This window comes from Miscanthus floridulus, chromosome 8, assembly GCF_019320115.1.
Source record: "Miscanthus floridulus cultivar M001 chromosome 8, ASM1932011v1, whole genome shotgun sequence".
NCBI lineage: Eukaryota > Viridiplantae > Streptophyta > Magnoliopsida > Poales > Poaceae > Miscanthus > Miscanthus floridulus.
The window spans coordinates 158,013,831-158,040,282 of record NC_089587.1 but is presented as its reverse complement, the minus strand read 5'-3'; the positions used below and the strand labels follow the sequence as shown (position 1 = coordinate 158,040,282).

Genomic DNA, 26,452 nt, shown 5'->3' with positions numbered 1-26,452 from the left:
TAATTTAACACTTAGTTATACCATGACTTCATAGTCATCCAAGCAGATCCAGGTAACCACCTATAGCTCGCAGGTGACAGGAAATCACCTGACTTCTACCGGTCTAAGCTAGCTAAGCATTGACTCGACTACGGATACTAGGGTAACAAGGATATAGTATAACAAAGGTAAACAAGGTATAATGGAGCAACATTTGCAAACAACTCCTGAACGTAATGCATCAATTAAAGTAAAGCTTTTAATTAATAATTGCAAATCGGGAGAAAATGCTCCGGGGCTTGCCTCTCTCGAAGGAGCTCGGGCGGTGATTGGGGCACTCTGAAAGTTCCTCAACGTCCTCCTCGTCGGCTTCGGGCACTTCCTGCGGCTGCACCTCGAGCTGCTCCTCGGGCTCCTCGAGTATGACGACTAGGTTCTCGGTTTGCGATCCTATATGATGCAATGTGCGTAAGCGCGTATGCAATCGGTGCATCGAATGAGATGAATACAATGAATATATATTTGAATGCAAGGTAGTCAACATCATCCAAGAACATATACTACAAGCACATGTCATCTACTGCATTCTCTTCTACTACTACTATGCTAAATCAACATATCTTATTAAATGCTTCAAAGATACACCAAAGCTTCACTAATTTCTTAATCACACATAAAGCAACACTTGATCAAACCTTAATTAATAATAGGTTTGAATAGCAGCATCTATTTTTATTGCTTAGAAAAATCTTAGAAAATTACTATAGCACAGTACTACCCTAAGTAGTCTACTATCAGATTTTCATGGTATTTGAAAGAGTGGATTAGCCTACACAAAAATAACAAGCTATGGCATGATTATGAACATGAAAATACTTCGTACTGTGAAAAGTGTCAAACAATAGAGTTAGCATTTTTCCTATGATTCTTCATAGCATACAATTCACTGTACAAAAATTATCACATGCATGTTTTATACAAAGTTTGCTCTCTAGCTAAAATAACAAAAATCAGCCATTAAAGGTACTTGAACTACACCTCAAATTTTTCTATAGCATATGCATGACACATATTTTTCCTAGGAAGTACATTACATAAGAAGGTTAACAATCTTGGAAATCATATTTTTCTGAAGCTTATAGGTTTTTCTACACATTTTTCAAGTTATCAGCAATATACATGATTAAATAAAGTTCTACAGAAAAGTATCTCAAAAATGACATACAATAATTTTCCCAAGTAGATCTAGGTGATAAGGAACCTAGCAAAATTTTATTTCAACAGATTTGGAGCAAATTTGAGTATCCAAACATTTTCCAAACCATTTCTCTTTCAAATAATAAAGAAAAATTAAAAACAAACACCCTATTGCTACTGGGCCGGCCGCGGGAATCAGCCGGCCCACGGCCATACTTGGCCTGCACGGGCCCGCGCGACGAGAAAGGGAGGTGGCCTGGCCGGCGCGTGGCCCATGGCCTCCCGGCCCAGCTCGGCCGAGGCGAAGGCCACGCTGGCGCCGTGACGTCGCGGCGGCGTGGCTCGGCCAACGAGGCCGGCGGCCATCACCGGCCATGCCAGAGCAAGCGAGCAAGCTGCATGCGGTTCGCGAGAAGCTGGCGAATGCGGGCAGGTAGCTAGGCAGGGAGGAGAAAGGGAGGAAGAGTGCCTTCCACGGCGGGCCGAGCATGGCGGCGCCACGGCCGATGGTGGCGAGGCACGAGAAGGCGCTACCTGGGCTCAACAGTCGGCACAAGCGTGAGCACCAAGTGCCGAAGAGCGAGGCGGAGCTGCATGGCGCTCGATTGCTGGTCGGGGTGGAGGAGAGGCGGTGAATTTGCCTGACGGGCTTGCGGGGGTGGCGCTCGACGAGGGGGAGCGAGCGAGCTCGGCGCAGGCGGAGAAGAGAGGCGGCGCGGGAGAGTGAAGGCGAGCGCAGCGGCTTCAGCAGATGTAGGCGGGCACGTGGGAGCGGGCGCAGGCCGGCTGCGACACACGGCGGCATCGACGGCGCATGGCCGCCACGCGACGGGCGTGTTCTGCCGTGGTCGGGACGCGGTGCGGCGCGTCAGCGAGCGAGCGAGTGCAGAGGCAGGCTAGGCGCGGTGCTGGGCTAGGCTGGGCCAAGGCGAGGCGCACAGCGCTGGTGTGGGAGGCTCGCTGCTGCAGGCCAGGCCGGCTTCGACCGTGGGCCGGAAACGAGGCGGCGGCCCGCGAAATGAGGGAAGCCTTTTTTAATTTATATTTTAAGAAATTTTTAAATGCCAGCTTTCAAATATCATTTCGAGCAAGAAAATGACATCTTTTGAAAATGTACCAAAAATGAAAATTGATTAGAATGTAATTCTCTACAACTTTGCTTTTATGACCAAAGCCAAATTCTTGATAGATTTTGAATTCTAAAATTAAAGTCTATTTTAACTCAAAACCCTAATTTTGGAGAATTATTTTAAAAGCAAAATTTGCAATAATTCAAATACAAACCTTGCTCCAAAAATTGTGCTAAACAGTTCTAGATGATTTACCATGATAACCAAACATGTTTTACTATCCTAGCAAACATAATCAGGGCAAAATAACTCTTAAACTGGTGTTTGCAACATTGACGTTTCACGAACATGTTTCATATGTTTCGAAGCAGTGTTTCAGTTGTTATTTACATGATTAGGCATGTATGATTAGGATGCTTTATGATGCATGATTTGCAGTGCCTAAATGCTAGCATAACACCGGGGTGTTACAGCCCTCCCCCCTTATAAAAATCTCGTCCCGAGATTTGGGTTACAAACCATTTGTTATAAAAATCTTCATAAGCTTATTGTAGATATTCTCCCGTTTCCCAAATTGCATCTCCCTCATCATGATGATCCCACTGTATCTTGTATGTTTTCACCACACTATTCCGAGTAGCATGTTCTTTAGTGTCTAACACACGGATTGGTTGTTCATGGTACACCAAATCTGATTTGAGTTGGATACCTCGAGGCTCTATTCTTTCCTCCGGAACACGCAAACATTTCTTGAGATGTGATACATGGAAAACTGGGAAAACGGTACTCATTGTCTCAGGTAACTCTAACTTAGTAGGCTACCGGACCTCTTCGTTCCAGGATCTTGTATGGTCCTACGAATCTAGCAGCAAGCTTTCTTCGGACTCCAAACCTTTTCTTCTTCATTGGCGTGACTTTCAGATAAACATAGTCACCAACTTCAAACACAAGGGGTCTCCTTCTTTTGTCTACATAACTTTTCTGACGTGATTGGGCCGCCTTCATATTCTGCTGAATAATATGAACTTTCTTCTCGGCTTCTTCTACAAAGTCAATGCCATAATACCTTCTATCTCCAGGCTCGACCCAATTCAATGGTGTTCTACATTTTCCGCCATATAAAGCTTCGAAGGGAGCCATCTTGATGCTTTCTTGATAACTATTATTATAAGAAAACTCAGCTAATGGTAACCATGACTCCCATGATCCCTTAGAAGACAATACGTAGGCTCTTAACATATCCTCCAAAACAGCATTCACTCGTTCAGTCTAACCATCTGTCTGAGGATGATAAGCGGTACTACGAATCAAACTAGTTCCTAAGCCTTTGTGTAAATGTTTCCAAAAGTGAGCTGTGAACTGTGAGCCTCTATCAGATACTATGGTCTTTGGTATACCATGCAACCTCACAATTTCTGTGATATACTTCTCGGCATATTGAGGTGGTCGATAAGTTGTCTTGACAGGTAGGAAATGAGCGGTCTTAGTAAGTCAATCCACAATCACCCAAATCGAATCATGTCCTTTTTGAGTAGTGGGCAAACCCGAGATAAAATCCATACTGATATCATCCCACTTCCAACTAGGGACTGACAAGGGTTGCAACATGCCGGTAGGTTTCATATGAATAGCTTTCACTCTACAACATGTGTCACATCTGACAACATATGCTGTAATTTCTTTCTTCATTTTGGTCCACCAATAACGAGATCTTAGTTCTTGATACATCTTACTACTTCCGGGATGGATAGATAGCTTAGAAAGGTGAGCTTCATCCATGAGTTTATTCCTAAGCTCTCGATCCTTGGGAACCACAAGACGGTCGTCAAACCACAACACACCCTGTTCATCCACTTTAAAGTGCTGAGACGACTTTTCTTTTATTTTCTATTTGATGTGGAATATTCCCTTGTCGGTTTTCTGGCCTTCTATTATCTTACTCTCCAAAGAGCAACTAATCTGAATACTATGTAACACAGCAGGATGCATCAGATCGAACCCATCTTCAAGTAATGGCTGCACATTCAAGTAATGTGACTTTCTGCTCAAAGCATCTGTCCACTACATTGGCTTTTCCAAGATGATATTGCACATTCAAGTTGTAATCCTTGATCAATTCCAACCATCTGCGTTGTCTCATGTTTAGCTCTGGTTGGGTAAAGATGTACTTAAGACTCTTGTGATCTGTGAAAATGCTGCACACATTACCAAGTAGATAATGTCTCTAAATTTTTAGGGCATGCGCAACTGCAGCAAGTTCAAGATCATGTGTTGGATAGTTGACCTCGTACTTCCTCAATTGACATGAGGCATAGGCAATGACTCTCCTTTCTTGCATAAGAACATAGCCCAATCCAGTCTTTGATGCATCGCAAAACACATCAAATGGTTTCTCAATATCTGGTTGTGCTAGAACAGGAGCAGTGGTCAACAGTTTCTGCAAAGTGTGGAAAGCTGCTTCACACTCCTCTGTCCACACAAACTTGTGATCCTTCTGTAGCAGACTTGTCATCGGTTTGGCAATCTTTGAGAAGTCTGGTATAAAGCGACGGTAATAACTGGCTAGTCTTAAGAAACTTCTAATCTCAGGAACTGTGATCGGTGCTTTCCAATTCATAACCTCTTGCACTATACTTGGATCGACTGAAACTCCATCTTCTGGTAGAATGTGACCAAGGAAAGGAACTTTCTTCAACTAGAATTTGCAATTGCTAAACTTAGCATACAGTTGATGATCCCTAAGTCTGGTCAAGACAATTCTCAGATGCTCTTCATGATCCTTCTCGTTCTCGGAGTACACCAGAATGTCATCGATGAACACCACTACAAACTTATCCAATTTTAGCATGAAAACTGTATTCATCAAAAACATAAAGTATGTAGGAGCATTTGTCAAGCCAAAGGACATGACAAGATACTCATACAATCCGTATCTGGTGGAAAATGCAGTTTTTGGTATATCCTGTGGTCTAATCTTGATCTGATGATAACCGGATCTCAAATCTATTTTTGAGAACACCTTGGCCTTGGCTAACTGGTCAAACAGAACATCAATATGAGGCAAGGGATATTTATTCTTGATGGTTACAGCATTGAGTGGCCTGTAATCTACGCACATTCTCAACGTGCCCTCTTTCTTCTTCTTCACAAACAAGGCGGGACATCCCCATTTAGACTTGCTTGGCCGAATAAACCCTTTTTTGATAAATCTTCTAATTGCTTCTTCAGCTCAGCTAGTTCATCTAGAGGCATCCGATAGGGTCTCCTTGAAATTGGAGCTGTTTCGGGGATTAACTCAATTCCAAACTCAATCTCCCTATCCGGCGGAAGACCAGGTAGCTCATTCGGGAATACATCCGGAAACTCACACACTACCGGAATCTGATAAATAGGAATGACTGTCGTAGCACATGTAACACTTATAAGGTCTATTCTTCGAGGCAATGGTACTTGGAAAGTACCCTCACCCAAGAGATCCTTAAGGGTAAGTACTCGACTTCCAGTATCTATGACTGCTCCCTAATCCTTCATCCAATTCATCCCTATAATGACATCCAACACTAGTCCAGGCATAACTATCAAGTTCACTCGGAACTTCCTGCTACCTAATTCAAGGGTTGCCCCTCGAACCATCCGGTTAGTCAAAACATCAGCCCCTGCTGAACTTATACGGTAACCATAACCCAATTTTATGCATAGTTGTTCATGTTTCTGTGCAAATGCTTGACTCATAAAAGAATGCGATAATCTAGAATCAAATAGAACAACTGCAGGGTTTTCGTTGACAGGAAACTTACCAGCAGTGACGGGCTCTCCCTCAGGAATTTCATCCACAGTCGTACTATGCACCCTAGCATTATAAGTCTACTGCTTCTTCTTGGGCGGATACAGACAAAACCTCGAGAAGTAGCCGGGTTGATCACAGTTATAGTAGGGTCCCCTCACTGTCCCAGCAGATCCCACAACTCCCTTGGAACTACCTTGTACTGCAGTTGCGGCTGCCTTGTTGGGTTGTACTACCATCTTGTAAGATTTCTGGGGTCCATGGAAATTCTGACTTCTTTGCTGAGGTGGCCTGAACCTAGCGCCAGGTGCCAATGGGTGATATGGAGGACGACCTCCCATAGGTGCTCTAGCTTGGGACGGACCACCTTTAAGGGCTCTCTTGCATGTCTTGGCTACGGTGCTAGCGTTGTTATTCTTCTCCTGCTTCAGATAGTTGCTGATGAAGTCATTGAATCTGACACGGTTGTTGGTACCAACATGCTTCATCATTTTTGGATTGAGTCCCCTCTTGAAATTGGCTATTCTCTTAGCATCTGTGTCAACCATGTCGGGAGCATAGCGACACAAGTTGTTGAAGGCATGCAAATATTGCATCACGGTCTTGGTACCCTGACTTAATGCCAAGAACTCTCCCAACTTCATCTCGGTTAGCCCAGGTGGAATATAGACTCCACGGAAGGCCTCGGCAAACTCTCTCCACGAAATCTAAACATTTGGAGGGAAGGTGGTGCGGTGGTGCTTCCACCACATTCCCGCTGGTCCTTGCAACTGAAGTGCAGCATACTCCGTTTTCAACACCTTAGTCATCCTCAACACACAGAATTTATCTTCCATCATGTTGATCCATTCCTCAGCATTGAGTGGCTCTGTTGCTTCCTTGAATACTGGCGGCCTGGTGTCCATAAAATCTTTGAAGCTGCTATATTGGTTCACTCCCATGCCACCACCCTGATTGTTACCGCGTTGAACGTTGTTGGCGATGGTACGCAGAAAATCCTCCATGTTCTTCTGGGATTATTCCACATTGCGCTGACTCTCGAGCAACTGTGCGAGGAACATCTCGGGGGTAAACGGGGGAGGAGGTGGCAAATGCGGTTCATGGGAGGCTCATTGTTGTTGCCGTGGTTTCCACCACCACCACCGGTCCCCGCACCATTAGCACCGGTCTCAGCGGCCTCATATGTGGTTCGGCGAGTGTTTGTCATCTGCATATTTCAGCAACAAGTAATGATTGAGTGAGGCTGTAATAATTGCGAGTGAAGGAAAAATTATGCCATACTGAATTTACTGGAGAGAATAAATTCATACAATAAAACAGAGGCACAATAATCGCATCCCAATCAAAACAACATCACTTAATCAAATTACTTCAATAGCAAACATCGCGTCCATACAACCAAATTGCCAGCATACATACACTGGACTTTTATGTGTTCAGATCAAGTTCCAACCACATGCCAAGTCTCATAAGTTCGAAGCAAAACACATTAGGTTACATGCCAACAAAAGAAAGGTCATCATGACAGGACCTAGATACTAGCGCAAGGCAACTAGCCTACTCCTCAGGGCCATCGTCGGGATCGGAGACATCACCATCACCCCCAGGTGAAACTATAGGCTCGTCCTCGTTGTCGTCGTCGATGTCCATGCCAGCGGTGTCTGGAGGAGCATATGGGCCAACCCCATTGTAGAGCGCGTGAAACTCCTCGTGCAGGTTGCCATTGTATTCCTCTAGCTCATCAACCCTCTGCAGCAGAAGGTCCCTCTCATCCCAGGCTTCATTCCTTTCCTGAACCAACTGTCCAATCATGCGGTCTGCATTGTTGTTGGCTTGAGTCAACGTATGCACCCGCTGCATAGCTCTATCACCTCTCTCAACTGCCTGGTCTCACTGTAAGTTCATATCAGCCAACTGCTCCTGCAAGCTAGCTATAGCACATGCCTGTCTCTTCTTCTGCTTTCTCCCCTTGAGCTTATCCTGACCACGCAAGCTAGTCAAAGTCTAGTAGGTACTCTCGAGACCCTCATACACTCTGATGGCGGCGAACATAGCACTCATAGAATGGTTGTCGCTAGCCTGTCCCTCAGCTAGACCTCTAACCAAGGCACTTCCCTAAGGCTGAACCCAAATGGCATCACGAGGATCATCCCTAGGAAAGGTGCCAGCTAGAGTTGCTGCAAGCTCACTGGGAAATCTGCTCATAATATCCCTGATGACATGGAAGGCTGCTCCCTCTGCACCCTCAGCAGGAGTGCGACCCTCAAACTTCAAGCGCCAACCATCCCAATCTGGAGCATCACCAAGAGCAGGAACCGTGATCTCCACCACTACAAGTCCATCCTCTGCTAACTGGCTCTCATTTCAAGAGTACACCAGCTCTTGACCCTCTGGGTACCCCACATCATGGAGCACTCTCCAAAGCAAGGTTGGCATGCCAAACTCGCTCAAGAAGGTGTCCATGGTGCGGTGCTCCCTTAGGGCCAACAGATGTCGAGGTGCTCTTCCTCCGGTGGACTTACGGGCAGTCTGCTTCGTGCAGGCCATCTGTAGCAAAAGTTCTTTCATTACCCCAGGGAAAACATATTTTAGGTGATACAACTTTTATCAAAAGGAGATAATCAATTTATAAGGGGAGGAATGCATGACATGAATGAAATGCACAAGTAATATGATGTATGTACGTGCCGTACGTTCTCACAAATTTATGAAATGAATAATTTCTAACGATGAATTCGGTGGCATACAAACGATCTCTCAAATACGTAGCTAATACGTTCTACACGATAGCGTTGTTATGTACCTGCAGAAGATTCATTTCAGCCCAATTCCCAATGAATGCATAGAAGCAGTAAATTTTATCTACACGCTCTACACGAATCCCCAGATACGTGTACAATGGTAGTAACTACCCAAACCATCGTCCTATTGACGGCATCGCCTCAACAGACGGAAGACCCATACATGAGATACCTTTGTAAAACATGCGTAGAACATGTAATTACTAAAGCATCATATAAGCATTTACCCTAGATCGGTGATGTATCCGATCATGCTCTCACAACTCACACTTACCGAGGCGTAGAAGCAATTGATCCATACATTACCACTCAAACAAGTGGCACTCATACAATAGCACGCCGTATGAGCGACGAAAGAGAAATATGATGCAAGAACCCCAAGTCAGTACTTAATTAAGCCACCTAAAGTCCTTAACTGGGCATAAATGATATGACCACTGGCACACTTTATAGTTTGAAAATCACGTTTTCCAAATGCCTTTTTGTTTTAAATACACTTGTGAACAATAACACGCTAAACCATGCTCTGATACCAGCTGTAACAGAACCGACCAATTATACAAAATTAAGTAAGAAAATCATCCGCCAGAACAGACGATTTAGCAAACTTAAGCCCGTATAACCCGGTAGTCCGTGAAATCACGAAGGATTTCAAACCAACTTCCATTCCAGCCAAGATCATAATAAGTTTAGCGGTCACCATCACATATTACATAAAAGTTTGCATCTTAGATACATCAGAGTTTAAACATAGTTATTACAAAATAAGTTCGAATAAAAGTAGCGGAAGTCATTTATTCAAACCACACACACTCACACGGAGTTCAAATATAGTGCCAGCGAATGATCATCTCCAATAAAAGCATTAGAGGAGACGTAAGGAATGACCATGCCCATGGTCCTAAGCATCACCCATCGCAGGATAAAGGCAGTTGATACAGTAGCCGTAATACATCTGCCCATCTGCAATAAGTGGGAATAAAACCCTGAGTACGAGAAGGTACTCAGCTAGACTTACCCGACATAACTGAAAATAAGTGACACCAAGGATTATGAAGGTTTTATAGTAGGGTAGCTGACTCATTTGCAAAGAAAGCAGTTTTAGCATTTCAAGAACCTTTCTAAAGACATTATTGCCAAGTTAATTAATTATAACCTATCGACTAGATTTGCACCTATACTAGAGCAAACATGTGATTAAGCAGATAATGATAACCAATGATCATTAAACAACTTCCATAATGTCATATTCATTATAACTATCCAAGTGTTCCATCAACATTACTACGATGAAGTCACTCAAGTCAAGTGCTCACTGTCCAGGAGCGATGGCGATTCAAATCGATTCCTAACCAGCTGGTGATTTATTCCTTACACAAACCTCACTCACCCGCTAAAGTGAGATATTGATCACCGAGTCAACTATCCAGGAATCTCGAGTTTGCCAGGAACCACATGTACCCGAGGGCCGACCGACTGCACTTTGGTCTTATCATCTCGCCCCTATGTCCTACCACACCTGCTCCGGCATAGTGCGCTGCGGGCAATCTACTCGGCCCGAATAATCTCTCAGCTTTATGGTCGGAAGGTACTTTATCCGGCCAGCTAAATGTAAGGCATGCGTTCAACATGACTCGAGGCCCAACAATGGTCGGTCCTTAATCGACACAGACGGAAAGCACTACAGTCCAAAACTCTGCAAGTCTCCATCCGGTCTCAACTTCATTTAACACTTAGTTATACTATGACTTCATAGTCATCCAAGCAGATCCAGGTAACCACCTATAGCTCGTAGGTGACAGGAAATCACCTGACTTCTACCGGTCTAAGCCAGCAAAGCATTGACTCAACTGCGGATACCAGGGTAACAAGGATATAGTATAACAAAGGTAAACAAGGTATAATGCAGCAACGTTTACAAACAACTCCTGAACGTAATGCATCAATTAAAGTAAAGCTTTTAATTAATAATTGCAAACCAAGAGAAAATGCTCCGGGGCTTGCCTCTCTCGAAGGAGCTCGGGCGGTGATTGGGGCACTCTGGAAGTTTCTCAACGTCCTCCTCGTCGGCTTTGGGCACTTCCTGTGGCTGCACCTCGAGCTGCTCCTCGGGCTCCTTAGGTATGACGACTGGGTTCTTGGTTTGCGATCCTGTATGATGCAATGTGCGTAAGCGCGTATGCAATCGGTGCATCGAGTGAGATGAATACAATGAATATATATTTGAATGCAAGGTAGTCAACATCATCCAAGAACATATACTACAAGCACATGTCATCTACTGCATTCTCTTCTACTACTACTATGCTAAATCAACACATCTTATTAAATGCTTCAAAGATACACCAAAGCTTCACTAATTTCTTAATCACACATAAAGCAACCCTTGATCAAACCTTAATTAATAATAGGTTTGAATAGCAACATCTATTTTTATTGCTTAGAAAAATCTTAGAAAATTACTATAGCACAGTACTACCCTAAGTAGTCTACTATCAGATTTTCATGGTATTTGAAAGAGTGGATTAGCCTACACAAAAATAACAAGCTATGGCATGATTATGAACATGAAAATACTTTGTACTGTGAAAAATGTCAAACAACAGAGTTAGCATTTTTCCTATGATCTTCATAGCATACAATCACTGTACAAAAATTATCACATGCATGTTTTATACAAAGTTTGCTCTCTAGCTAAAATAACAAAAATCAGCCATTAAAGATACTTGAACTACACCTCAAAATTTTTCTACAGCACATGCATGACACATATTTTTCCTAGGAAGTACATTACATAAAAAGGTTAATAATCTTGGAAATCATATTTTTCTAAAGCTTATAGGTTTTTCTACATATTTTTCAAGTTATCAGCAATATACATGATTAAATAAAGTTCTACAGAAAAGTATCTCAAAAATGACATACAATAATTTTCCCAAGTAGATCTGGTGATAAGAAACCTAGAAAAATTTATTTCAACATATTTGGATCAAATTTGAGTATCCAAACATTTTCCAAACCATTTCTCCTTTCAAATAATAAAGAAAAATTGAAAACAAACACCCTATTGCTACCGGGCCGGCCCGCAGGAATCAGCCGGCCCACGGCCATACTTGGCCTGCGTGGCCCGCGCGATGGGAAAGGGAGGCGGCCTGGCCGGGCATCGGCCCATGGCCTCTCGGCCCAGCTCGGCCGAGGCGAAGGCCACGCCGGCACCATGACGTCGCGGTGGCGCGGCTCAGCCAACGAGGCCGGTGGCCATCACCGGCCATGCCAGAGCAAGCGAGCAAGCGCATGCGGTTCGCGAGAAGCTAGCGAATGCAGGCAGGTAGCTAGGTAGGGAGGAGAAAGGGAGGAAGAGTGCCTTCCACGGCGGCTGAGCACGGCGGCGCCATGGCCGACGGTGGCGAGGCGCAAGAAGGCGCTACCTAGGCTCAACAGTCGGCACAAGCGCGAGCACCAAGTGCCGGAGAGCGAGGCGGAGCTGCTGGCGCTCGATTGTTGGCCGGGGTGGAGGAGAGGCGGTGAGTTTGCCCGGCGGGCTGCGGTGGCGCTCGGCGCGGGCAGAGAAGAGAGGCAGCGCGGGAGAGTGAAGGCAAGCGCAGTGGCTTCAGCAGATGTAGGCGGGTGCATGGGAGCGGGCGCAGGCCGACTGCGACGCGCGGCGGCATCGACGGTGCATGGCCGCCACGCGGCGGGCGTGTTCTGCCGTGGTCGGGACGCGGCGCGGCGCGTCAGCGAGCGAGCAAGCGCGGAGGTAGGCCAGGCGCAGCGCTGGGCTGGGCTGGGCCAAGGCGCGGCGCGCGGCGCTGGCGCGGGAGGCTCGCTGCTGCAGGCCGGGCCGGCTTCGGCCGTGGGCCGGAAACGCGGCGGCGGCCCGCGAAATGAGGGAAGCCTTTTTCAATTTATATTTTCAAGAAATTTTTAAATGCCAGCTTTCAAATATCATTTTGAGCAAGAAAATGACATCTTTTGAAAATGTATCAAAAATGAAAATTGATTAGAATGTAATTCTCTACAACTTTGCTTTTATGACCAAAGCCAAATTCTTGATAGATTTTGAATTCTAAAATTAAAGCCAATTTTAACTCAAAACCCTAATTTTGGAGAATTATTTTTAAAAGCAAAATTTGGCAATAATTCAAATACAAACCTTGCTCCAAAAATTGTGCTAAACAGTTCTAGATGATTTACCATGATAGCCAAACATGTTTTACTATCCTAGCAAACATAATCAGGGCAAAATAACTCTTAAACAGGTGTATGCAACATTGACGTTTCACGAACATGTTTCATATGTTTCGAGTGTTTCAGTTGTTATTTACATGATTAGGCATGTATGATTAGGATGCTTTATGATGCATGATTTGCAGTGCCTAAATACTGGCATAACACCGGGGTGTTACAAGGGCCATGAGATCCATGGACTGGGCATCCTAGGAGTGAGAGGTGGCAGAGGCGACCGAAGACATGGAGATGGGCATCGACATTGCTTTGATCTGCGTGGCATGTCGACTTTTGAGGCCACGCTACCATGTCATCCTTGGCATCCATCTCCACTTCGCCGCCGCTATAGTGGCCTAGAACCGTCCTTGAGCTATTATGTGTCGTTTAACTATGAGCTTCATTGATATTACTCTTAGGTGCCATTCATATTTTGTACTTTAGTTTATAATGGTTTTTGCATAATCTCAAGAACAACCCTTACACTTAGTGTAGTTATTGCTTATGTATTGTTAGAAATCTTCTAAGTCAATAGCTCCTTGAGCAGATATCTCCTAATATAAGTTATATCTAAAGTTTGTAAAGAATTTGATTCATGAAATGGATGAAACTTGTCTAATGTAATATATATGATGTATATAGGACCCTTGTAGAGATTTTTCTTTTTCTTTTGTTATTATATATTGTCATCAGTGACGTGTATAGCAAAACTATGTCACTGATGAGACCCTTTCAGAGACGTGTCTTGGCTATACGCGTCACTAATCACTCACCTCTGAGACGCGTTTTGGCTATACGCCACAGTTTTTTTCTTATCAGAGGTGCAATATAAGTGACATGTTTTATTCACGTCATTGATAATTGTTTAACCATGTCACTGATCTACTTTTCTGACATAATGTTTCTAAAGCAGCAACTAAGCATGCCTATATAAGGTTTTTTCCTTTTTGACGTGAATAGGGGGTTTCTTTTACGTGAGTAATCTCTTTTCCAAGGAAAGAAAAAAAGAATGTCTACAGTCAATGTGATTCAAACTAGGCCTATACATGGACTAGTTACCTATTAACCATAGTACACGTCTCTGTTCGTGAATCTTATACGTCTCTGGAAACGAATCCTTTGTACTTCTTCTGTCCGAAAATAGTATAATTCTCAATTTAGACCAAATCAGATATTTAAATTTTGACTAAATCTATAAAAAATAGTATTATTATTTATATTTATATCTATAAATATGTTTAATATGCAAATATATTCATGGTCAATTTAATAATAAATTTATTTGGTATCTTAAATCTTAGTACTTGTATATATATTTGATCAAATTTAAAATTATTTTATCTCTTAGAAAAGGAGAATAAAATTCTTGTCTGCAAAGGAGTAGTATATCCTTCCGAACGAGCTGACAAAATGCGAACAACAAACGTGACGCTGATGACACACGACCAACAGCCTGCAATCAGTGACGCGTACGAGAGCCTACGAGAGGCTGGGCGGTCGCCCTCGTACGCATATGGAACGGAACTGGATGCCGGTGTTGGAATCGGTCTGTACTACCGCAGATAGAGCATCAATCAATTATTCTTGTTGTCTCCTCAACAATCGGTAGAATAAAGCTCAGGCTCAGTTACGTACATACATGAAGCAGCAGAAACAGTCTGAACAGAGCAGTCTCTAGACTCCATAGCTGCTATGTGCGCGGGACACCATGGTTTATTCCAAACAGGAGCTGGAAAGTGCAATGGCAAATGGATGGTCCGACGTGTTAATGAGAGGCTCTTCGGATTTCAGATGGTCACACGTAGAAATATTCTGTGACTGATTGTGATCCCACAAGTTGTCTTTAGCTAGTACACGACTGGGAACAGTTATATGTTGTATATATGCCATTGGGTGCACTGGAATCGGTTCCCACTAGGCAACGAGATAGAGATGACTCTTTAGAGACAACTTAATTTGAGCATCCGAGTCACTTCACGGAATGGAAGTAATTAATATGGGTCTCTTCCTAAATATCTCCGGTATTACGACCTCCTCCATTTACTTAAAAAATGTCCTTCACGGTTTTTCTTAAGGGTGTGTTTGATGGCTTGATAGCCATGGATAGTATAGGACACATCCATGGATATGCAATGTTTGGTTGGTGGACAACTGGGATAAAGAAATTCATGAATAAAGAATATATACCACCAAGATGCTGGATTTTCATATTCGTACCCGGATTAGCTTATCCTTGTCTTCTAATCTTTGTCATTAGTAAATAAATTAATGATCATTAGTATGTCATATTATTAATTTGTAATTATGATGGTAGGATTAGTTTTGATAAGTGCTAATACGTTGATTAGTGCATGTTTAGTGTGCTAATTAGGATATCGGTGGTGGTAATTAACATAATTTATTTTAAATTAGTGATTATCATGACAAAATTAGTATTAGTGCATATTTATTAGTGTCTAACTAGTTGTTATTATTTTAAATAATAGATATAATTAGTCAACTATTCTTATCCCATCTACTTTCATCCATTCAACCAAACAGAAAAATAGATCGTCATATCCATCCAACCAAATATGCATCATGGATATCCTCATCCCAATATCTATGGATCGCCATATCCCATCCAACTTCGTCCTCGAACCAAACGCACCCTAACTCACTCTAAATTATCATTTAGGGAGTTATTTCAATAAAAATCGTTCCCTATTACTTCTCACCCTTAAACAACTTCTTTATATCTTGTATGCACTCTAAAGAGTCAGTCTCGCACTCTCCCTCTCCATTTTTTTACTAGCAAAAATCTAAAATAGAGAATGATAATATTTAAATATTTAATTAAACCCATTGGAGAATATTTTTTTCATCAAAATCTTTATTCCTATTAATAAGGAAGGACGTAAAGATGTTCTTAGAGTTGCTCTTGGAGGCGACTAAAACCAGCTTTTAGAGACAGCTATACCAACCGCCTCTATTTATGTGTTTCTAGAAATCATCCATCTTTAGGAGTAGATGTACAATCGCATTTGGAAATGGAGCTACAGAAACGGGCCAAAATGTCAGTCACATCTGAAAATTGATTTCAAGAAGGGGCTGGAATTATCAGTCACCTCTAAAAATAGTTTTCTAAAGGCAGTTGATGATTTCAACCATCCCTCTAAATACTTTTTAAATGTGTAAAAGTATTTCATTGATTTTGAAATTTCATTTCCGCCAATTTCGTGTAATGTACTATACATTAAATTTAATCGTATCTGATACATATTGATTTGTATTTGCTAACATTGTTGTTATTATATTTTATGTATACGTGATATCCTACATATGTCGTCATCAATGTATATATAGAGTGAATCTAAACATCACACTAAATATTAATAATGTTACACTATATGCATATTATCAACGACCTAAATTTAAGAGTTTCCTCATGAAGACTCCTGCAACATGCTTGATGCGATAGCACTGACGTCCAATCATGGAATCGGCCTCTCTTGTGTATTACTTTGTTAAGGATAAACATGTAGAGATCCCCAATGGCATCCCAGATATCGTCAATATAAATCATATGTAAGTATTTCTTTTAATATAATAAAAGAAGATAACTATATGAATTAAGCGTAGCTCAGTCAGTTAGGATAGGTAGGCACTACACCAGAACACGTACCGTACCATTACCACCTTTTATGGTGGAGCAGACACTGATAAGTACATCATTGTCGGTTTGTGGCCACGAACTGACAGCCTTATATTTTTTTCATATGACATTGGATTAAGATAAACTTTACATCAAAATTAGAGTTTAAAAAGATCTAAAACTTTGTAGTTGACAACAACTTTTTGATTTGAGATGATTTACGAGTCTAAATATGCAATAATTTCTCAAACAGATTTGAGATAATTAACAATGTCAAATGGAGATGAAGTCAACATCAAAGTTGTAGTTCTCAATGAGATACAAGTTTGTTGTTAACAATTTTTCATTTGAGATTGTTTGGAGTATCAAATATATAATATAAGATTTGAAACTGTGTAGTTAAAAGAATAGCGTCCGCTATATAGTCACATGTGTTGCGTAACACAGCTGGTAAGCGCACGCGGAGGACCTTAACACTAAGGTCTCAAGTTTGAATCCTAGGATTAGGAAACACATATTTTTTGTTTTTTTATTTATTACTTATTGATGGTTCTAGACCCAACAGAGATGAGGGTGCCCCTATCACAGATCGTCCACTGTCGGAGCCAAATCTGGCACATCGATCGAGGTTCTGACCCGACAGTGAATATGGAATCTAGTGTACTGGGGGTGGGTGTGTGCATACAATTATAGGGAGTGAGTGTACGTGTGTGTCTATACGAGTAAAATTTACTATAGTCCTTTAAAGTTGTCTGCTGGTGTCATATATAGGTCCTCAAAGTTCCAAAATGCTTTTTTTTGGGTCACTGAAATTGGTCTGGGTCTCATCTAGATCCAAATGGGCATCCAACCCGGTGGCTGACGTGGCATGTCGATTCAATGCTTACATGGATCTGATAGATGGGCCCACATGTCATCAATAAGGCTCAGCCTTCAAGTTTGTATATGGTGTCACATACAGATATTTTGTATATGAAAATTGTAGCTCTCGATGAGATCTACAAATTTATAGTTTTGAATTTGTCATTTGAGGTTGTTAAGAAAATAAAAAGGTAATACAAAATTTTAGCAGTATATTAATCATGTATCATGGTTTGTCGCCTTAGAAAAATCATAGCTTTCTAGTAAGGCCACTTGCCCTTGATTTTTATCTTTTGAAAAAAATCTAAACAACTTTAAATAGAAAAAACACAAAAGTAGAAAGCTATAGATCTTATTGAGCGCTACAAATTTCATATAAAAATAACTTTATACGACACTGTGCAAAAAGATATGATTTTTGTAAGACGACGTGCCCTTATACGCGATTAATATGCTACTAAAACTTTATATTATTTTTGAACCATCTTAGTGATCTCAAATGAGAAAATTCACAATTATGAATTTGTAGATCTCATCGAGAGCTAGAGTTTTTATGTACAAATCATATACAAAGTATCTTTATTCGACACTATACAAGAAAATATGATTTTCTAAGGCGACAAGCTTGGTACGCAATTAATATCTATCAAAACTTTATATTATTTTTTGAGCAATTTAATGATCTTAAATGAAGAAGACTCAAAACTAGAAAGTTGTAAATCTCGGCTATAACCTTCATATAAAAAAATCATCTTTATCTAAAGTTGTATGGAAAAAAAAAATGATTTTTAAGGCTTGACCTTGCCAACAACATGTGGGTCCTATATGTCATATCCATATAAGTGTTGAATTGATATGTCAGGTCAGCTATCAGGTTGGGTAAACGCACGTTTAGATCCGAATAAGACCCAAAACAACTTTAGGTATAAAAAATGCATTATGTTACTTTAGGGATCAATATGACATCTGTGATAACTTCAAAAATCGCTCCACTTATATGAGCTGAGTGTCTATGTTTATACTGTTTCTCCAATCAATCAAATAAAAAAGAATAAAAAGACGGAAGTTTTGCGTCAAAAAATGTTAGTACTTAATCCCTCTGGTTTGAAACAGACGGAAGGGTAGGAAACTTGAGCAGGGAGTATTTGGTTTCTCCTATGCATGTGCTAATGATGTATTAAACTTTAGTCGTTGTCTCATCGGATGTTTGGACATATGCATAGAGTATTAAATATAGATTAATTACGAAACTAATTGCACAGCATGCGACTAATTTGCGAGACGGGTCTTTTAAGCCTAATTAGTCCATGATTTGACAATGTAGTGCTACAGTAAATATGTGCTAATGATGTATTCATTGGGCTTAATAAATTCATCTCGTGGAGTACCGACGGATCCTATAATTTATTTTTTTATTAGTATTCAAACACTACATACGATATTCTCACGTGACACCTCCTAAATTTTACTCAGCTAAACGAAAGAGACAGGGAAACGGAAACCTGTCCGCAACATGGCCCCCAATCCGAATATCCTGGAGGATAAACCAAGGACGAAGATGGCACCCCGGAATATTCCCGCCATTCCGCGTCCGCTTCGATTTCCACCATCGGCCTCGGCTGCCTGCCTTATATAATGCAACCTTCCGCTTCCCTTCCCCGTCGCGACCTCGCCACCCAATTTCAACACGATTCCAGTTCATCCAACGCCTCGCCATCTTCGCCAACCGATACAAGAAGAAGCATCACATCTTCGTCGGTATAGCAACAATGGCCCTGCTCAAAGCCGCGCGCGCCGCCGACGTGCCCACCCTGGACGTGGTGGCCCCTGGCCTGGTGGTGGAGGCGGGCACGGCGACGGCGTCAGCGTCGGCGGCGGTGGCGATGGTGAAGAGCGGCGCTGCGGCGGAGGGCGGCGGGCGGTTCTCGGTGATCGGGCACCGCGGCAAGGGGATGAACGCGCTGGCGTCGGCGGACCCGCGGATGCAGGAGGTGCGCGAGAACACGGTCCGGTCCTTCAACGACGCCGCGCGCTTCCCCGTTGACTACGTCGAGTTCGACGTGCAGGTACTCATCCATTCAGGGCCTCGTTTAGTTCTAAAAAGTTTTTCTAAAAAGTGTTACAGTAGTTATCACATCGAATTTTACGATACGTGCATGAAGTATTAAATGTAGACGAAAAAAAAATTAATTGCAAGTTTGGTTGGATATCATGAGACGAACATTTTAAGCCTAATTAGTCCATGATTGAATACTAATTGTCAAATAAAAATAAAAGTGCTGCAGTAGCAAAATTCCCAAATTTCACCCCACTAAACACAGCCTCATTCATTGCACAACCACCTACGAAACCTACCTCAGTAACGTCTCCTACGTGACTCCGTATATCTGGTTTCCTTTCCCCTACGCTAGAAGAAGAAAACACAGGGAGAAAATAGAGAGAGAAAAGCGCTTAATTATTGCCTTCCCGTTACTGCGTTGATTAGGCTCGCGATTACCGAGGCAAGCAGAGAGGCCTTGGGTGGGTGGGGCTTGTTTGACGGGGACGGCAGATCCACCGGCGTGGCGTGCGGTGCGATCTCTGTCACGTGACTGCTGTGGGGCAGGGCGGCGAAGAAGGTGTCCCCTCCCGTGCCGTGCCCCAGCCCCCAGGCGGTGGTCGCCTCCACTCGCTTGCTCCATGTGCCGCGTCGCGTCCCGATCTGGCTGTGGCTGGCAACCACCTGCCCGGGGTTGTGCGCGCCGCCGCACCAGCCCGGGTCGTGCCGAAACAAAGGCGATAGATAGATAGATAGAGCTAAAGATTAGTCAAAAGGCAAAGAAAAAACAGATTTCGCGAGTCATTTTACTAATACCTGCCGCTTACGGCTTTATTCCAAAAAACAAAACAATTTTATTGTCCTTGAGTTCAGCAAACTAAAACCACTTCGTCTACTACCGCGGCAAAAGCACAACTTCGCTAGCGGTTTCCACCGTGACTTCCTTTTGCAGCATGAATTGGTCCGGTTTGCTTTAAACAATTCCACCACCTTTTGGGACATGCTGTAATAATCGATCCATAGCACTGGTCCCGTTTGCTTGAGAGTAGAGACCATCCACCGGACAGCTCTACATCTGGATCGCTTGGTGTCGTCGACAGAAGACGGAGTCAGGATGAAAAGTGCGTTTCACAATTTTTTTACCCTATAATCTAGGCAGCTCCAACAATTGATTTTTAAGTTAGCTCTAAACATTTTTTATATTTTAATAGAAGAGAGAAAAACTAGCTCATTATCAAGAGTTAAACTTTTGCACACATTTCAAAATTATGTGAGAGTGTTATGCGAGGTTATTCATGTGAAAAGCTATGTGCTAAAAGTTAGCATTATCGGAGAAATTGTCTTAGAGCTAGTAAATAGCATTGCGGGTGCCCTCGCTAAATGAATGTTCCCTCTGGTAGTTTGCTCAAACACGATACATAATTACTGAATTTGTTTCAAGAAACATACTGATTTGTCTACTTTTGCTTGTCCTCTACTCTTCGCCTCTTCAATAATTCGGTGTGCAAAGATGTTGAGAAGAGAACCGTGAATACCAATTTTGCAGGTCACCAAGGATGGGTGCCCAATCATCTTCCATGACAACTTCATCTTCACTCAACAAGATGTAAGTTCACACGTACTTCATTAACGTGGTAAACCACGGAACTTTATTTTATACCGGTACTAATATAGAGGCCAAATCTCTTCATCTTCACCTTTTCCAGGGTAAAATTTCACAGAAGCGTGTGACTGATATTAATCTGGAAGACTTCCTCCAGTATGGCCCCCAGAATGAGCAGGGGAAGGTACGGCGGGTCACCATCGTGCTTATGAGATTGAGAATGACCATTAACCAACCAGTACCATCTGATGATGTTATTTTCTTTGCTCCTGAATCAAGGTTGGGAAGCCCCTGCTTCGCAGGCTGAAGGATGGTAGGATGGTGAACTGGAATGTGCAATCAGAGGACGCTCTTTGCACACTTCAAGAAGCGTTCGAGAAGGTCAGTCCAAGATTGGGCTTCAACGTTGAGCTGAAATTTGATGACAGTCTTGAATACCAGGAGGAAGAGCTCACTCGCATCCTCCAGGCCATCCTCAAGGTACAAAGACTTTATACTTCTTTCAAAACTTTCCTGAGAGGTTTGCCTCCTATCTAACGGAACAGCATCTCGTACATTTGAGTTTCCAGGTGATTTCTGAGCACGCCAAGGATAGGCCTATACTTTTCTCTAGTTTTCAACCCGATGCTGCACAGCTCATGCGTAAATTGCAAGGCACATACCCTGTAAGTGAGCTGAACACTGTGCAAGCATGCATGGAACGAACACCATAGCATTTGTTTTTTCATGTTTTATGAACAGCACTTCCTTTTCATGCTCTTGTATCAGGTCTACTTCTTGACAAACGGAGGGACAGAGCTATACACCGACGTGAGAAGGAACTCGCTGGAGGAGGCCGTCAAGCTATGCCTTGCCAGTGGCATGCAAGGAATAGTTTCAGAAGCCCGCGGGATATTCAGGCACCCTGGTGCCGTACCAAAGATCAAAGAGGCTAACCTCTCCCTGCTAACCTATGGAACATTGAAGTAAGTGAAGTTCACAAAATAGATCGAATTTGTAGCACTGCCTTATTTGCATTTCCCTGAATTTAGATGCTCATGATTGTCATCTGTATATCCTTGTCGCAGTAATGTGCCGGAGGCAGTGTACATGCAGCACCTCATGGGAGTGAATGGGGTGATCGTCGACCTGGTGCCGGAGATCACCGACGCAGTCTCTGAGCTCATTGCCCTGCCCGAGCCTGACGTGGAAGTGGACAACTTGAGCAACCAGGCAGCTAGAGGAGACACAACACCGAATTTCTCGCAGCGCGAGATCTCTTTCCTGCTGAAGCTTATTCCCGAGCTTGTCCAATAATGCCTAGATTCCAGGTGTCTATCATGGATGAATCATCTAATGTATTAGTGATCTAGTGATCCGCATGTATACAAGAAAAGAAGCCCGTGTGCAGGGTATCTGTATATGTAGGTTGATATGTCTGTCCTGAAGCTTGTCCTGGTCCCAGTTTTACTTTTGCTGACAGGATTGGGGATTTGATAATGCTGTACCGACAACAGGGGGTGTTGTGAGGCCTGACCACAAGATTCTGATGACAAGTGTTTAGACCGAACAAAAGAGTCTTGAGTGCAATTAACTGTTTGAGTTAAACCAAACCATGGTGTGTTGGGAATTCTACTGAGCAGGGTGTTTGGTTTGAGGAATGAGTTGGTATATCATCTTTTCACTCACTTTTTTGTTTGGTTCGTGGATTGGAATAAGTTGATCCATCATCACCTCATTACTCACGAGCTAATAATTAGTACTAGCATGAGGAATAAAATCATTCCACCAAATTTGAGAAATGGGCTCATGATGACCTTATCTAGAGTTTAGTTATTTCTAAAACCAAACACCCAAAATTTGCAGATGCCTATGCCTGCGTGGAGTGGTATTGTCAGATCAAACTTGTGCTTTGTGGAGAAGGGTGTGATGAAAAACGTTGCAGATTCATGATTTTTGAGTGAAGGTTTCATCTTTTAGTGTTTTGTATATTCACCGTGCAGTTCACTTCTAACCAATGTTATCCCAAGCACTAAACAATCGGTCAATTGCCATTTAGATGTTATTCTAGCTAAACACCTACTTAAAAAGGGCAAAACAACCATTTAAATGAGACAAATAGCCAATTAAACAGAAACAACGTACCATCATGTATCATTTTATAAGGACCTGTCCAGGTTAATCCTCCTAAACTGAGTGTCTATTGACTCAGATTAAGCCAATTCGCCACGCTAATCCCTAGAGATACACTTCGTGCACTTCACTAGCGCACTGCATAAATACATAACTGCCGTGAATCAAGTTTTATTTCATGCGAGTAGAGCGCAAATTACAAATTATACATGAAGTTCATTTAATTTGAACATAATCGAAACCATGAGTTACGATCACAATTTATACCTAGTTAGGTAATCGACCCAAGAGAGAGGTGATCCTGACAATCGGCCGGACGGGTATCAGAGCACACAATGAATGATTGTGGAAACTTGTAATATAAGTTAGGAAAGCCTTAGATAACTCAAGCTGACTCACTTAAGGAAAAGAAATTGTTTTGGAAATGTAACACCCCGGTGTTATGTCAGCATTTAGGCACTGCAGATCATGCATATCATGCATCATCAAGCATCCTAATCATACATGTCTAATCATGTAAATAACAACTGAAACACTGTTTCGAAACATACGAAACATGTTCGTGAAACGTAAATGTTGCATACACTTGTTTAGAGTGGTTTTGCCCTGATTATGCTTGCTAGGTTAGTAGAACTTGTTTGGTTATGATTGTGAATCATCTAGAATTGTTTAGCACAATTTTTGGAGCAAGGTTTGTATTTAAATTATTGCCAAATTTTGCTTTTAAAAATAATTCTCCAAAATTAGGGTTTTGAGTTAAAATTGACTTTAATTTTATAATTCAAAATCTATCAAGAATTTGGCTTTGGTCATAAAATCAAAGTTGTAGATATTGAAAAATGGAACAAATTTCATTTTTACACCAATTTGTGAAATGCTTTTAAATGGCTCAAAAATGGGAATTTAATTCTGTATATTTGAGAAATAAAAAGAAAAATTCTTCATTTTCGCTTAACAGGCCGCCGCTCCGCTTCCCGGCCCACGGCCGAAGCCGGCCCAGCAAGCCTCCTGCCACGCCGCGCGCCTTGCCTTGGCCCAGCCCAGCGCCGCGCCTGGCCTGCCTCCGCGCTCGCCCGCTCGCTAACGCGCCGCGTCGCGTCCCGACCATGGCAGAGCATGCCCGCCGCGTGGCGGCCATGCGCCGTCGACGTCGCCGCGCGTCGCAGCCGGCCTGCGTCCGCTCCCACGCGCCCGGCTACACCTGTCGACCGCGCTGCGCCCCTCTCCACTCCATCCCGCCCGCTCTCTTGCTCTCCCATGCTCGCTTCTCCTTCCGCGCGCAGCGAGCTCGCCACCGAGCGCCACCGCACCCGCCGGGCAAATTCGCCGCCCCTCCTCCACCACAGCCGGCAATCGAGCGCCAGCAGCTTCGCCTCGCTCTCCGGCACTTGGTGCTCATGATTGTGCCGTCTTTTGAGCCCAGGTAGCGTGTTCTCGCGACTCGCCGACGTCGGCCATGGCGCCGCCGTGCTCGGCCGCCGTGGAACTCCCCCTTCCTCCCCTTCTCCACCCTGCCTAGCTACCTGCCCGCATTCGCCAGCTCCTCGCGAATCGCATGCGCTCGCTCGTTTGCCTTGCATGGCTGGTAATGGCCGCCGGCCCCGTTGGCCGAGCCGCGCCGCCGTGACGTCTCGGCGCCGGCATGGCTTTCGCCTCGGCCGAGCTGGGCCAAGAGGCCATGGGCCGAAGCCCCTGCCAGGCCGCCGCTCTTTCCCTTCGCTCGGGCCGCGCAGGCCAAGTGTGGCCGTGGGCCGGCTGATTCCCACGGGCCGGCCCAGTAGCAATAGGATGTTTATTTTCAGTTTTTCTTTATTATTTGAAAAGAGAAATGATTTGGAAAATGTTTGGATACTCAAATTTGCTCCAAATCTAGTTGAAATAAATTTTGCTAGGTTCCTTATCACCAGATCTACTTGGAAAATTATTGCATGTCATTTTTGAGATACTTTTCTGTAGAACTTTATTTAATCATGGATATTGCTGATAACTTGAAAAATATGTAGAAAAACCTATAGGCTTCAGAAAAATATGATTCTAAGTTTGTTGATCTTCTTATGTAATGTACTTCCTAGGAAAAATATGTGTCATGCATGTGCTGAAGAAAAATTTTGAGGTGTAGTTCAAGTGCCTTTAATGGCTGATTTTTGTTATTTTAGCTAGAGAGCAAACTTTGTATAAAACATGCATGTGATAATTTTTGTACAGTGATTGTATGCTATGAAGGTCATAGGAAAAATGCTAACTCTGTTGTTTGACACTTTTCACAGTACAAAGTATTTTCATGTTCATAATCATGCCATAGCTTGTTATTTTTGTGTAGGCTAATCCCCCCATTCAAATACCATGAAAATCTGATGGTAGACTACTTAGGGTAGTACTGTGCTATGGTAATTTTCTAAGATTTTTCTAAGCAATAAAAATAGATGTTACTATTCAAACCTATTATTAATTAGGGTTTAATCAAGTGTTGCTGAATGTGTGATTAAGAAATTAGTAAAGCTTTGGTGTATCTTTGAAGCATTTAATAAGATGTGTTGATTTAGCATATTAGTAGTAGAAGAGAATGCAGTAGATGACATGTGCTTGTAGTATATGTTCTTGGATGATGTTGACTACCTTGCATTCAAACATATCCATTGTATTCATCTCATTCGATGCACCGATTGCATAGGCGCTTACGCACATTGCATCATACAGGATCGCAAACCGAGAACCCAGTCATCATACCCGAGGAGCCCGAGGAGCAGTTCGAGGTGCAGCCGCAGGAAGTGCCCGAAGCCGACGAGGAGGACGTTGAGGAACTTCCAGAGTGCCCCGATCACCGCCCGAGCTCCTTCGAGAGAGGCAAGCCCCGGAGCATTTTCTCCTGGTTTGCAATTTTTAATTAAATACTTTACTTTAATTGATGCATTACGTTCAGGAGTTGTTTGCAACCGTTGCTGCATTATACCTTGTCTACCTTTGTTATACTATATCCTTGTTACCCTGGTATCCGCAGTCGAGTCAATGCTTAGCTGGCTTAGACCGGTAGAAGTCGGGTGATTTCCTGTCACCTGCGAGCTATAGGTGGTTACCTGGATCTGCTTGGATGACTATGAAGTCATGGTATAACTAAGTGTTAAATGAAGTTGAGACCGGACGGAGACTTA

At 43.0% G+C, this 26,452-nt stretch overlaps 1 protein-coding gene across 1 annotated transcript; it reads left to right on the top strand.

Moving 5' to 3' along the window:
- Positions 1-19,206: 19,206 nt before the first annotated feature.
- Positions 19,207-22,858, top strand: LOC136477423 (glycerophosphodiester phosphodiesterase GDPD1, chloroplastic-like). The gene is made up of 7 exons (XM_066475578.1): positions 19,207-19,616; positions 21,135-21,194; positions 21,295-21,375; positions 21,471-21,671; positions 21,761-21,856; positions 21,960-22,156; positions 22,259-22,858. Exons 1-7 carry the CDS (start codon positions 19,320-19,322, stop codon positions 22,485-22,487), a joined length of 1,161 nt encoding a protein of 386 aa, XP_066331675.1. The 5' UTR covers positions 19,207-19,319; the 3' UTR covers positions 22,488-22,858.
- The last annotated feature ends 3,594 nt before the right edge of the window (positions 22,859-26,452 follow it).